This window comes from Crocodylus siamensis, chromosome 3 (genome assembly GCF_052110815.1).
Source record: "Crocodylus siamensis isolate JL-2025a chromosome 3, ASM5211081v1, whole genome shotgun sequence".
Lineage (NCBI taxonomy): Eukaryota > Metazoa > Chordata > Crocodylia > Crocodylidae > Crocodylus > Crocodylus siamensis.
Genome location: NC_143397.1, coordinates 137,276,172 through 137,291,355, shown reverse-complemented (window position 1 = coordinate 137,291,355; position 15,184 = coordinate 137,276,172). Strand labels below are relative to the sequence as shown.

At 43.3% G+C, this 15,184-nt stretch overlaps 1 protein-coding gene across 4 annotated transcripts in view; it reads right to left on the bottom strand.

Annotated features, from left to right (window-relative positions):
- Positions 1 to 667: 667 nt before the first annotated feature.
- Positions 668 to 15,184, bottom strand: part of PIGN (phosphatidylinositol glycan anchor biosynthesis class N) — a 162,044-nt gene continuing 147,527 nt past the window's right edge. For 3 of the 4 annotated variants that reach the window (XM_090039316.1, XM_090039317.1, XM_090039319.1), the window contains 2 exons: positions 10,691 to 10,743; positions 668 to 1,031 (listed from right to left, as the gene is read on the bottom strand). In XM_090039316.1, coding sequence (XP_089895442.1) covers positions 908 to 1,031; positions 10,691 to 10,743 — 177 coding nt within the window. In that variant the 3' untranslated portion in view covers positions 668 to 907. Of the gene's footprint in view, positions 1,032 to 10,690; positions 10,744 to 15,184 lie in introns of those variants that run through there. The other variant, XR_016441351.1, reaches the window with a different exon arrangement.

The following is a 15,184-nucleotide window of genomic DNA, read 5'->3' as shown; positions in this document are numbered from 1 at the left end:
GCACCAGAGTCAGTACACAGAGCCAATCCAGCCCTGTAGGCTGTGTGCAGCATATGCCAGCCCCACTTGATCTACATGTAGCACTCCACTGGAAAAGCCCAGCAACCTGCATCCAGTCCATGGGCCAAATGAGTTCGACTCCCCTACTAGAAGCAATCCCTAATAGGTTTTAAAAGTGAATGGGCACTGTACATCCATCCAGGACTACACAAGGGTCATCTTGACCACTGTTTTCAGCTTTCTCAGGGTAGCATAGGGCAGTAAGTATTTTGTGTTGCTGCCATACAAAGCTATTGCAAAACATGGCAAATTCAGCAACAGCACACTAGAAGCAGGCCTGGGGGAAAAAATATTTGCATTGGAAAGTGGACACTACATACCAAGTACCCAAACCAAATCAAGGTCCACCAGTCCCAATGTGTTGTCTTCACCTATGCAAATAAGGAGCATCTACGTGGACTTGCAAAAGGAGAGCTGACTTCCTAAGTGACCTGATGCTTATTTTACACACTGCATATCAACAGTTAGCCATCTGCTCATATTTACCTCCCTTGTGCCTTGGTCTGTAACACTCTTGTGCCACTGCCAGAGACGAGGCATGATTTTGCAAGTATATTAAATAAAACAAGTCAGTGACCAAAAAGAAGCAAGTATCATTCTCTTCAACAGGACTTAATTTAAGTTTTTATTTGCAAAAATATATGTACATGTAGGTAGTACAAAACTGAGACTTATTTACCTACATGCCAATTTCAGTCACAGGAGTAGATATTTATTTGATTCCTGTCATCGATAGAAGGAGGTCCCTTTGATGGGTCTTTGGCACTTCACTTTACCCAAATTTATGTTCCACAGCTGATGACTGGCTGAAGACTCAAAAACAGCAGCAGCAGTATTTCTAGCTCTATCACGTGGCGTGGTATTTAGTCACCCCCCAAAGTTCAATTCTCTTTGTCGTTAGCAGTTGAGCCAATCCGTTCAGCAGCATCATGAAGATGGTAAAAGACATCACAAGGACAAAGTGGCTAATGCTGCAACAGAGGAAGTCAGAAGAGAACATACTTGAAAAAGAAAAGCAATGGAAAAATCCAGTTAAGTAGTTTCCGTAATGATTTTAGACATGTAATTATTGATCTGGTCTTGTTTTTAGTTTAGGGCCAGCTTGCTACTGAGTAGAGAAACTGCTAATTGAGATAATCTGAAAAAGGGCCATTACAAGTTATAGTGACAGGCAAGGTTTTAGTATAATTGTACCCGATACAGACCACCAGCCATTGAGAAATGGGATCAGTTTCTGAACTCATTGAATATTTCAAACTAGCTTGATGCGTTTACCCTGGCATCAAGAACCATCAGCACAATAACTGACTTTTCTAAGAGGATTCCTAAAAACATTAGTGTTTTGTATCCATACTTCCTAGTGCATCTTTTTCTCCATCTCCTCTCTCAACACAGATGGTTCTTTAGAAAGGGCAGGATAACTTCAGACCCAATGCAGTCTGTACTTATTTACAAAAAAGAGATTCAGAGGAGCACTTGAAGGTTTAATGATCTGGAATTTCTGCCCAAGGGCTCATTTTATTTGACATTTTAGCAGTGAAAGAGCAGCAAAGCTCATCATTTTGATGCAATCAATCTGTAAGACCCCCAAGGTTGTGACAAACTCTTGAGTTTTGGCACCAGCCTGGCATAATTTAGTTCTGTGAAATGTAGAAACACTAGATCTCAACTTATAAAAGCCTGGCCACTGACCAGTATGGAGGAATAAAACTATTCTGGTTTTAGCTCTCAGTTTTAAACTATTTAAGTTTTATACCTTCAGAGGTTTCCTAACAATCAGGAAAGCCCATCTGAGGTTAAGTACCTGCAAGACTAGATTTTCACCTACCTAGATTACGGTTATCACTAAAAAGAATGTAATTAAAATCACTTCTACAAGTAGATTATAATTTAATATAAATATGATACCTTGAGCAATGTGAAGTCTGAAAAGTACAAAGATACAAGTAATCCACATATGGGTATAGCCTAGGACTTCACTGATCACATTCCAACTGAGCACTGTACCTCATAAACCTCATAAAACTACAGATTGCATCTGCACAAAGCTACCAACTGCACACAGACTGTAATTAAAATGAGTGCTTGCTAAAGTGAATTAAATGGTAATTCACTGCAGGCTTAAATTATGTAAGAGAACCCATTCTTCCTATGTTGTTTCTCAGTTAAAAAAAATATTTTTTTCCAGCTTTAGCTAAATAGAGCAGTACGTGGCTATTTTTATGCTCCAGCTATGCTTCCATGGAGAATGTGCCAAGTTTAGAAACAGATCATGCAAGATCTGCTGTGTCAGGCATAGGACATGCTTAACTTGGTCACCACACTTTGGACTCTGAAGTTCACCAAAAGAGTTAACACACAAATAACGTGGTTCCACCTCAGAAGTGGCACCTGACCCTTGAAGCCCAGCTGGCTGTGTTATGTCCTAGTTTAAATTTCAACATTATAAGAAAAAGGGCAAATCTGTATCCCCTTCCTGCCCAACTCCCCAGTCTTCCCATAAGACTGCCAGCTAAAACCCAAATTCTAACCCAACCTGCCTTCATGGTACAGTGCCTGCCAGACTGAGGGATTCTTTAAAGCCCCAGAGCTGTGGAAAGGTATGGGAATCCTCTGGGAATAGTCCTCCCCAAGGGACAGCTGTATAGAACCCATGGGTGCCTATACACAAGCCAGGAAGCTGCTCCAACGTGCTGTAATTACAGCTTGTCGGAATAGACTCGATCAAGTCTGCTGGAGTGTGGTAATTACCATACTCCAGTCAGCCTTTGCATCTCATGTACCAGCATCCCCAGGTCCTACGGTTGCAGTTTCAGCTTGAATGGCACTAGCCTCCACAAGCTTCAGAAAACAAGAAAGCCTGGAAATGTGAAACGGAAAAAGCAGGAGGTAAATAAAAAAAAAAAACCACCTAATTTTTTTTCCATTAAAAAACCCCTAAATCTTTAAGTTAGTTTTAATATTGTTTGGACCTGAATCCTGATTTTGAAATGCTTGGTGCTCACAATACTTCACTTGCATGGTCACTTTACTTTTCCTTCCACCCCAAAGACTGAATCAGATGTGCTGCCACACCAGGGTGCTAAGAGATGATGTTGGGGAGGAACTGAGCATTATTTCTCCCACAGTGACCATTGGGTAGCAGAGCAGAAAACATCAAGAGCACTTCAGGCTATCCAGTCACTCCCAGCCTCTGAAATGGAGCTGTCAGGCATGAGAGAAGGAAAGAATCTCAACAAAAACAACCTCATAACCCTGGAGATCAGTGGTGAGGGAAGAGAAAGGAATGATATAAGGACACCCACCAGCTTCAAAATTGGCAGCAAATGCTCTCTTGGATTCGGCTCTCTCTCATGCATCTTCCTAGGCCTTACTGCAATGGTATAAATGACTTCAATATGAGGAAAGGGAGAGATTATGGGTTAATGAGGCAGGCAAACTCATCTTCCAGAGCTTCCTGATGACTCACAGATATAGAGTACCTCCACCCTCATCTCCAGGTATGATTATCCTCTCCTGTCCCAAATATCTCTTGACTGAACGCAAAGAGTCAGCACAGATAGTGAAAGGAGGATCAGGAGTTTTCACCAATGGAACAACTGTAATAAAGAACTGATTACCAGCTCCTTTTCATTGTCTTCCTTTCCATCACAAAAGTCTGTTTTGCTGTTTCCTCAGCTGCTGATGGACTCTTTGAATTACCCAAGCTACCAGTAAATGCCACAGATAATTTCTAAGCTACATTTACAGGGCTTTCTTTTCTTCAGAGATGCTTTCTTTTTTGCACAGCACCAGTCCTTGCAAAAAGTACTGGAGATTGGTTCCTTCGCATATTCATAAAGAAATGAAGAGGAAAGTAAAAAGTGTTCCCTTCCTTGTTGCATAAGACTGAATGGCTGTGCTTCCCATATGAAATACCAGAGCCTGGGAAAGAGAGGAGATTAAGTCAGGCCACAAAGCGTGCATTGCACTAGTACAATTAAAAGCAATTCTAGTCCATTTGTTATCACATAGTGGCATACTGCCAACGTATCGGAAGATATCAGCAACCAGTCCTACAGTGCCTGCAGGCAGCTTAGCTTGGAAAATTAGTTTTCGTGCTGGGGTAATGGTGTAATTTACAAGAAACAAAAAGGAAAAAAACTCCCAGAGCGAAAGACAGTATTGAGCTTCGGCAGTGGGGAAAGCCTCAATGTCTTCTCTTCATGCTAGTGTGCTAAAACCTGGACTGGATCTATGCTTACAATCCATTTGGTAATAGTTATTTGATGATCTCATGTGAGCTCCAGTAATATCTCAAGCTCCAGAAGAGAGAGGCAGGTGCGGTAAAAGAAGGATAAATGGTTGTAAAGAAACAGAACAGGACCACAATGGAGTGATGGTTATAAACAGGCTGACCATAAGGAAATCTAGGACATCCAGGGCACTACTTTCTGCCCACCTCCTTGCTCTCACAAGTCAGCAAGGCTGGGGTAGCATGCTGGTGCTCCACACTCCTCCAACTCCCAGCTAAATTGCACCCCAAAACCCCTGCATTTCAAGGACACCTATTATAATTCTCAACAGCAGGCCAGGACCAGCCTCTGAAATCCAGTACTATCTTGCTAAACCTGAACATATGGTCACTCTACTTATAAAAGAGGTGTCTGGACAGGAAGGAAAGGGTGGACACGAATGATGGTAGGAAAGAGATATCCAAAGGCTGGATGACTGGGGCCATGGATGAGATAAGGTAAGGCTGATGGAAATCAGAGAACAGTTAAGAGCACCAGGGTGGTAGAAGAGATAACAGGATGGGACAAGTTACTTCAAACAGAGGTAAACTATAATTTAAGAGGCAAGAAAGGGAAGAGGAAAGAGATAACAGGGAAAAAGAGGACTTGATCCTATTTAAAGCTCCTATACAACAGTGTTTTCAGCACATGAGAATGTTTCCCTAGTCCTTGCTCAAGGCCTGGATTTCTAATTCTAAACCTATAGAAATTTCAGCATCTTTGCAAGGCCTCTCTGCATCTAGCAAAAGTTCACTACAGCAGCATAAAGCCTGGCTCCTCTATCAAAAACTTACTGGTGAAAATGCTTCACCTCCAGTTTAAAAGATCTCAATTGTAAGAGTCAGGTCTAGATTTTCTGAATTTCCATGACTACAGCTAGTTTAGCACACAAGACACCAGTAAATGTACTGTGGACTTGGACCTGTCCTATAACAGATGCATTGCAGTAGGGCACTCCTATCACAGCTCTTTCACATATTCAGTTGTGCACCTGGAAACCTAGACACAACTTCATGTGCATTATCTGTATGTACCCTCTGAACTTTGAAATTGCTGTAAAATGGATTAGATTTTATCTATTTCTGTATCTTCTGCAGGTCAGTTTTACTGATCTAAAAATCTGGGAGTAGCTGTAAAGTGTGTTCATATAAAACTATATAGCATCCAGCCTATAAAAAAAAAAAAAGGATACAGTAGTTTATTCTTCTATTCCTGCCTTCAGACATACTGTAGGTCAACGAGAGTATGTCTTAAGGTTTAGAAGACACTCTAAATAAAAATAAGTTGAGAAGCTTGGCATTCTTTCTACAAGGCTGTTATTCAAAATGTACGAATCTGTCAGAATGAAGTGCACATGTATACAGTTTATGGATGGTTATATGAAGGATAGGAACAGGCTGCATTTTCCCAGAGACAATTATTTAAAAAAACAGTGAAGGTTCCAATGCCCATTATACAATCTATGATTGCCTCAAGATACATGAAGGGTAAGGGATACTTATGCCTTGTTATAGAAAACCCTGGAACCTGTCATAAGAAAGTATCATTAAGAATTCTGTTAAGAAAGCTTCAAGATTTGACCTCATTCTTATTTCAAGAACTAATTCTCCGTGCAAAACAAATTCAGACAGACTTAGATGCCAGCTTTAGATAAGAGGCTGAAAACATTTCTCAAAGACTATAAACAAATTAGTTACTTGATAGTTTACTGAGTAGGGAAATCAATGTTACATTGGCAAATTACTGACTGTGGTACCACAAGAATCAATGTTACATCTGGTGTCATCTAGACATCTTCATAAATGACCTGGAAGAAGAGAGCAACCCAGTCCCATTAAATTTACAAATGTATTTAATTGGAAAGATGCACATAACAGGTAGAAGACAGGCATCAGAAGTTTTGAAATCTAGATGACAAAGCTATTTGCAGTCTGGAATAAATCAAATTAATGCATATGTACAAAATGGGGACACAATATCTGAGATACTAATTTTGGAAGAGACGCACCACAATTTAGGCCAGCAAACTGTATGCAGCAGGGGTGTAAAAAAACTCAGCTCGTGCCCTGGGCTAGATCTGGTCTATGGGGCTCCTTGTAGGCCACATCCTGCCCAGGTCACAATGGAACTGCAGCCCAGGACAGATGGTGGCCAGCAACAGAGCAAGTGACTGGTATCAGCCCTTGCTTGCCCCCCTGCCACCAATCACCATGTCTGCTGGAGCCCAAGGGCCCCTGTTCCTGTGGCAGGTCATCCCCCCCCGCCATACCCCACCAAATTCCAATTGCCTACTGATAGCCCAGTGGACCAGACAGAGCAGCTCTATGGGCCAGATATGGCCTATAGGCTATATGTTTGACACCCCTGGTATCTACCTATACAATGGGATGTGGCTCTTTGAAAGGCAAACACTACATGGAACAAGTGTGGAATGTTGTAATTCTGTTGCAAGGTGGAAACACTAAAAAAAGAGAGAATAACAGTATGAGATGGAAAAAAGAGTTATAGGATGAATTTTGGAAATGGAAAATTTAGACTCAGTAGCATGATATGTTTGTAAACATTTGAGTCATTTAAAATCAGCCCAGATGGAGTATTTGAAGGAAAGGCAGGGCACACTGGTAATGAGGTGGCCTGCTATTCACTGAATAGGACATTTTCACTCAGTTCTTAAAATCTTGAAATGGAAGGAAAATACCTAGCTTCAAAGCCTTTTTATAAAGAGCTAAGCTCAGTGTATGTAGCAAGCCATAACCACTGAGAAACAGGCAAAACCCCATATGCTCAGGTTCGTAAGTTACTGAATATTTGGAACCTAACAATGAAGAGTCTAAAGCATGGGCATCAACCTGAATTTGTACTCCAGGCTGGATCTGGACCATGCAGCTCCTTGCACTATCTCTGACACAGTACATGTGGCAATGGCTCCAGCTCTAGCTCTGCCTGGCCTGGAGCACACAGTAGCAGCAGTGATAGGAGTGGTGACTTTGGCAAGGGGCAGCAGCAGAGGAGGTGGGACAAGCACCGTGTGGCAAGCCTGCGTGGGCAAATGGCCACTTACTGCAGCAGTGGCAACAGACCAACTGGCCTGTATCAGCCCTTGTATCAACCCCTGCCACTTCACTATGTCTACTGCGGCTCAAGCCCCACCCCCGGCAAGACAGTCTGTGGGCATGTCACTTCCCTTGGTCATGGCTTCCAGCTTCAGCTGCCCACCAGTAGTCTGGCGTGCTGTATACCACAGCTGCATAGGCTGGATCCAGCCTGTAGGCTATGTTTAACACCCCTGGTCTAAAGGAATAATCCAAGTGCTTCTGCATACAAATAAGCAGAGCTTGTCCAAGTCTCTTTACGTTCAATGATCCTGTGAACAGTGATATTTAACTTTCTATACATCTTTCTCCAAGTGAGACACTCACTTTAGTGCCACAAAGAGCTGGAGGAACTGCCTAATGCTTCCTAAGGTGCCAAACATTTCTTCTCAGGAAAGATTCATATAGCCTTTTTCCCCAGAAGCTCTAACTTACTGCTTGCAGACAGCCTTTGAAATGTAGCAGCAGCCAATGCCTTGAGCTAAGAAAGTGGCTTTTTTTTGTCCCGTGAAACACTATTCAGGTTTTGTCAAGATAAGTGGATGAAAAGACCATTTCTTTCTTTTGAATTACATGGGGAAATTCTGGCAGCCCCCAAAACCAGAAGCAAATATGGATATTCTAAGGCTATCCTCAGGCTTCTGTTCGAACAGCAGCAACACCCTTCAAGGGAATGTCTGGGAATTAGCAAAGCAGCTGAAGTGAGGGGATGGGAAAGAGCCAGGCCACCTTCCTGCACCATACCCAGGAACCCTCAGCAGTAAGATCAGCAGTGTATCCCTCCCCAGGCATAAATAGCCTTCTAAAGCTGCCGGTCCCTAGTGCCAGGAGTTCACATTCAGTTTGAATCACTGCTTATGACATAATAGAAGGAATGCTTTTGTTTGTAAGAATATACCTTTTTCCTCAAAGACCTAGGGAGTTCCACACACCGTGGGATTACATGACATTATTTATGGATTTCTCTACACAGAACCGTTTCTGCTGTCAGTTCTGGTGGCAGACAGTACCTGCTACAGAGAAGCTATCAGAGCACATGCACACCCATGGGGCTCCACTACATCCAGTATACCGACAGGGAGCAAGGTGTGCCCTGGGAAAGCACAGCCATTGAACCAGCAGCAGTCAGCAGGGGTGTCTTTACAAGTGCTCTCTGCTGGCTGCTGGGCAGAAGTACAAGCCTTCTTTTGGTCACAAAGCTGGTGCTGCTCTTCCAGCAGTAATACGACCACAAGAAAGCTTTAAGTGCACACACCCTTACAATTTGACTGACTGTACTTCAATTGTATAAGCAAAACTATGTAGCTGAGCCCTAAGTTGCACAGACAAGAACTCAAAATTTATTTAAAGCAAAATGTAAGCCTGCTTGTGCATTCTCCCTCCTCCTGCCTGCTGCCTCAATACAGATTTCCATTACATAATCCACAAACTATTTTTGTCTTGCTCAGTGCACAGGATGTGCACACAAAGCAGCACGATTAAAGTTACATATAATCAACTCACTTGCTGACCCCCCGATACATTCTGCCCTAAGCACACCTTGATACAGGAGACATTTCAGCCCTCTCTAGACAATGGATATGTAACTATTATAGATAGTACGCTGTGAAACATTTATTTTGAGATTTGAGTCATACTGTATTTTTGCTCACTGAATCCTAGAATTCCTGTTAGAAAGCTTCTTGTTGACAAACACAGTGTAGCGGGCAGTTGTGACACCTTCTGGTGGCCACGCAGCTCTTGTTCTACTCTGCCTCTAGGGTCTCCTCCCTCTTCCCTCCCCTGCCACACCTTTGTTGAATTTATTAGAATATGAAAAAGGGAGTCTGCACAAAGGTCCTAGAGCAAACCCTAATCTGTCTGACCACTAGTGGCTCCTTCTCAGATCCCGCTGGTCCCAGTCCTAGACTTGCACTAGATGGGCCCTCCTGGCCCATCCATGCCTCCTGGGCACCTGTTGCCTTGTGGGTTATTTGTGGCCTTCAACATCCCCTGTAGCCACCATGCCCATACCTTGGAGATGTTGCCATTCAATCACTTCCCCTTGTTAGGGCTTTGGACTTCACAGCCAATGCCCCTTTCCTCTCATTGGGCCTTCTAGCCCAGGTGGACTCCAACCTTAGTCTTGCCTATTTTGGCACTGGGTCTCATGGCCCTGTCTCCATCCTGCTTGGGCACTACTGGGACCTTCTCCACCCCTGATAGTTGCAACCCAGTCTGCCACTATAAACTATAATAAAGAAATAAGCCTTCTGGCTATAGCCCAAACTCCATACTGTGTCTGAACATAAAACATCTGTTTCCTGGCTGTACCATGAACTCCACACACTACCCCGAGTCCCATTCCCCTGCAAGCCATCAGTATCCTACTTGCATTTTCCCAGGATAGCAAGGTATCAGCAAGGAACTCTTTTGCAGCCTTGCTGCTCAGGAACTCTTTCCCTGGCAGGACCAGACTGCCTTCCCTGGCTCAGGCTTAGGGTTGATATTCCCCCTAAACTTTGCCCCCTTCTGGTCAGGTGTTCCCTTGACTAGCTGCAAATATGTCCCTTTGCATAAACTGCATAAACAGCAGTGTTTCCTTCCTGCCTTCCCTCTTGCACCTAGCCCCTGTTCAACTGCTTGGGCTCTACCAGCTGCAGCTTTGCCCTTAAAGTAACAGGAGACATAGGCTCCATGTTACATAGCACATCCTTGAAGTCTCTTGCATTTCCCTAGAAAATAGTTTCCAAATCTGTGCATGCATTTAAGAAATCAGAGAGAAGGAACCACTCATCACCCATAAATGAAAACAATGAAGTTGTGGTGTTAAAATATGATTTTCCATTATCTAATATACTGCAGTTAACTCCCACCAGGAACTGTAGTAATGTAGCCAAGAACAAAGCTTCAGATGAGTCCTGAAAATGGACAGCAATGGAGTGAGTTTGGAAAGGGCAAAAATACACAGAGTGATGAATATTAACATTAGGTTACTATTCAACTTCTCTTTGAACAAGGTCTTCAAGGGACAACTGGCCAGGTTTGTAACACAACATATTGTCCATTAAACACACTAGCAAATTATTTCTTACCACTTATTTAATATTTATATAACCACTTCGGAAACCTAAATCTGAAACTTGTATTCTCTCTGAAACATTTCTTTCCAGGTCACATATGTTGGGTTGTTATTACAGGAATCTAAACAGATAAATAACCTATGAACCTACTAACCTTCAATTATGCCCTGTAAAGGGAGTATTGGAAGGAAACATACTGTACCTTGTTCCAATATCCAGCCAACTTCCATAATCTTTAACCAAAAAGAAAAAGTGCTAGGAAATAAGAAAACAAGTTTGATTAGTACATGAACATTGCACAACTTGTAAGACAACATTAGAAACATATTCAGATTTTCTCCATGTTTCTAATTACTCAATAAAACAAGGGCAAGATCTTTAAAGGAAAGTTAATCTGGATTAAACAGCAAAAATCTAATTCTGATGCCTAGAATAAATTTAGTATTGAGTACAAATGGCTAAGGACAGCAAATTAAATATTTCTATCATGTTTTCTTGTGAAGGGCAAAGAAGATTTTTAATAGACAGCATTGTTTAAGAGAAGCCAAAACCACTCCATTAGAATAATGGTTCTCAGATTGGGTACAATGGCCAAAGTGACCTAAAGAACAGAATTATGTCACAGATTTCCTGGTTGATGTCAGGCAACTTTAATCCCTGTGCTTCAGTTAACTATCTGTAAAATGGGAATAGCAACTCTTTCTTATTTTGGGTGTACATTTTGAGAATAATTAGATGAGAGCGCATATGCTAATACACCATAAAGGGGGTCATGCAATTACCTTTGATAGACTAAAAATATATATCCATTTGATAGCAAAAATCCTCTTCCTTAGGTGAACAGCTGATTCAGTCTTGGCAAGCAAATATACTGCAGTGAGGACTGTTCAATTCATATAATTTTCAATAAAAAGATATTATGATATTCTATTTTGCCTTTTAGTAAACCAAATTGTTAAATCTATACGACTGAATAGCATTTTTCCCATCTGTATTGGTGATCGTCAAAGTTAATAATTACATATAATACTGTGGCAGAGCACCTTTGGTGTCTGCCACTTTAAGGCAAAGGCCAACAAACCCCAACTGGTCAATGCAAGAGGGCCAAGAGGTCAAAGGGCTATTAAGCCCAATGTGAGGGACAGGCCTGGGCCATGTTGCTCTATCTGGCACCATGACTGGCCTGGAGGCAGCACCAGAGGCTAAGGAGGCTGAAGGTCCCATCGATGGGGCAACATCACTGTCAAGGGAAAGAAAGGCTCAGTGAGAAAGGCTCAGTCTGGAATGAAGGAGGCTGAAACTCAGCCTCTGGAGGGGAAGCACCCAATGCGGGTTCAGAGAGTTGGGTCAGTGAGAGAGGACCCCAGGAACAACATATAGCCTAACAGGAATTAGACCAAGGGCAGGCAGGCCTGCTTGGTCCTGGGCATAACAGAAAAATGCACCCTGCCGGGGAAGGGTGGTCTGGTGGGGCTGTCCATGGCAGGACAGTCCCCCAGAAATGTCAGGCCAGTTACCTCTTTGGTGAAAGGCAGGTCACGGTGCCTTAAAACCCCAGCCCCCACATCCTAGTGGGATACCCAAGTCTAGGGACAGGCACAGGGGTCAGACATGTCCCTGGATATCTGAGCCCCATGGGGTGGAAGACCCCAGAGGCCCCAGTGAGAAGGGGGCAGAGAATGGCACCAGTGAGGGGGCAGAGTGGCCCCATATAGGGGCCGTAGTGTTGACCTCAGTAAGGGGGAAGATCAGTTAGAGCTGGTCCCAGCGAGGGGTGATGCCCGAGTTCCATCTGGGGCACAAAACCCCAGTGACCTCTGAAAAGGGGGACCGAAAGGCCCAGCAAGGGGCTAGGGGTAGAGTCAGCCCAGTGCAAGGCACAACGCCAGTGCCACAGAGTAGGGGAGCTCAAGGAACCTGAAAGGCTGCATGTGTGCTGGTTAGAATGTGAACAGTAAAGCCCAATGGGGTCACTCAGGGGAGCAAGGGCAGGTTGAGAGTGGCCCTAGGTAGGGTGGCATGAAAGCGGCCTGGTGAGAGAGGGTGCAGTGCAAGAGGCCCCAGTGAGAGGGAGGTGGTATGCGTGTGACCCAGCCAAGGGCAGAATGCGAGAGGTCAAACACAGGACTGAGTTTGGCCCAGACTTAAAACGGATTTGTAATCCAGAGACTCTAGTATGAGGGAATGAATTGAAGTACCAGTGAGGGGGCATAGGGGCTAAGGTCAGTCTACGAATGCCTGAGGTTGAGTTTGTGCTGGAGGCTGAACAGGAGTTGAGACCCCAGTAAGTCCTCAGACATGGTGAGGTTGAGTTTTGGGTGAGAGGGAGACCCCAATAAGTCCTCAGATGTGGTGAGGCCAAGTTTGGGTAAAAAATTAAATACTTGTTTTGGAATGCCATTTGCAAGGCATGAGACACAGTATGGGGAGGTCGGGGTCATGTACAGTGTCCCCTGACATTGGGGTATTAAAATGGGCAGCCTCCTGCATTTTCACCAGTTATAGAAACAGCAAATCTTAGCAGGTGAGACTGGGCAGACTGGCGGGCGGCCCAACGTGAGTCCTGGCCCCAAGTCTGACCCCTGTCAAATACCATGGGAAATATGACAAACAGAAGAAAGAATGAAGCCCACAATATAGTGTTACTAAAAAAGTGTACATGATTTGGGGTCAAGGAAAGAAGAGTCTGAGAACCTGTTTCGCATCACTAAGAATGGGTACAATTCTCTTCAGTGTTCTGCTATGAGATGCAGTCCCTTAAAACTTGTTCTACACCCACCCAGTATACTGTCCCTGCTCTCTACCTCTATTCCTATAGGAAACAAGATCCTGGGAAGAAAAGTCAAGCCTCTTCCAACACTTCCCTATTTTCCTGTGAAAGGATAAAAACATGCCTCAATTCTTCTCCCAAACTGGCAAAAAGAAATACATGGCTTGGGGTGGACCAAGACAGCCCTGGCTATGTGGCCATTTCATACCCATGAAGGCAGGTCACACAGGAGGGTTTTCATAATTACTCAGATAGAACTCAGGCTGGGAAGTGGCAGCAAAGAGAGGTAGGTAATGCCCTGCCATCCAAGGAGGTGGGGGGATTCATGTTACCAGAAATCTGGGATCAGTCAAAACATGACATGCCTCGCACTGACCTTCTGGACCACTCCTCCCCATCTCACACATGCAAAGCAGCCTTAAGTGCCCAAGAAGTACTTCTGCAATTAGTGGCTTCAGGTAACACATACTTTACATTTGTTTTTTCAAGGATAACTCAGAAATTAGAAGCAAGCTATTAAAAATAGGACCATCACCCACTTGAAAGGGGGAATTTGAAGTTGCTGGGCAGAGTTACATAGCAATCCTTAAAAACCCTCAAAAGCTACTTCAAAAATGAACAAATACTAACATTTTAAAAACAGAATAATACTTTCAAGAAAGAGAACAGCAGAATGCTGATCCATGGAACTGTCATAGTGAGGTATATATAACTCACTCCACTGAAAAGATCACCTAGAATATTTGTGGCACCTACATTGTCTTCAATTGCAAAAAATTGCATGTCAAGATTTTGTAGTTAACACTACTTTGTATATCAGATAAGTGTTCGCCAAACTTTTAAGATCAAGAAGTTTAAGTGGAAGAAGATACAAGTTAAAGACCATTTTAAATGTATTTTGGTCTACTATATAAAGAAGATTACCTTAACTTTGTCAAGTGGATCTAATTGAATTGATTTTGTTAGTTCTATGTGTGGTTCAATGATATTTTAATCTTTTTTCCTATTTAACTTACTACAACTATTATTCATGTACTCAGAGATCTGTTAAAACAAAAAGATATTTCCAGGCCCCTTATATCAAGCCTCTTTTCCATTTTGTAAGGAATTGTGCCCTTTATTTCTCTTATGTCTGAGTATCAAAAGATCTGGACTGCATATTCTGGCATATGAAGCCCTGATGTGGGATGTGTGTTGGCAGTGGAGAGGTGAGTGATGGCTATGCTAATCCCTGTAGTTCAGGGACCTCTGGGAATTAAAACCATCACTGTCTGCTCCACCCCTGGAGGTGGAGCCAGAGCTGGCCCACAACACTCCCCATGGTCTGGATCTGGATCACAGGAAGCTAAGGGAACTTGACACCCTTGCTTTACATGGCAGAATCGCACCAATCATGATGCTGTATGCAGGAGCATAACACAAAGGGTATGTTTTATAACTTTGAAGCAAATCTTCCAAAAGGGTATGTGGGAAGTGAGAGCACAATTACAGCAACTATCTCTTTCTAGCCCTCTCTACACATTACAGGTATTGCACAATTAGCTGTTTAATTGTGCAATTACCTTGAGACCAGGTTGCATGCAGAGTAGATATCACACAATAAAAAGTTCCAACCAGCTATAAAGTTAGACCTCAAAAATGCGTATTAACTTTATAGCTGGTTGTTATCGAGCTTTAATTTACATATGCAGCAAGGTCTCCCTTGCATCTGGTAGTCTGTCAGCTGACAGGGCTCCAGCTACAGGGGTTAACCCCCAAGCCCTGGGGATAGTGGCTACCGTGATCCCCAAGACTCAGGGGTGCGTGAAACCCCCAGACACGCATAGTATCTTGGGCCCTGCTGCGCTTCACCTGCAGCCGGGACTGAGAGTCCCTTACCTGACAGGGCTCTGGCTCCTGGTTACACTTCACATGTAGTTGGAACCC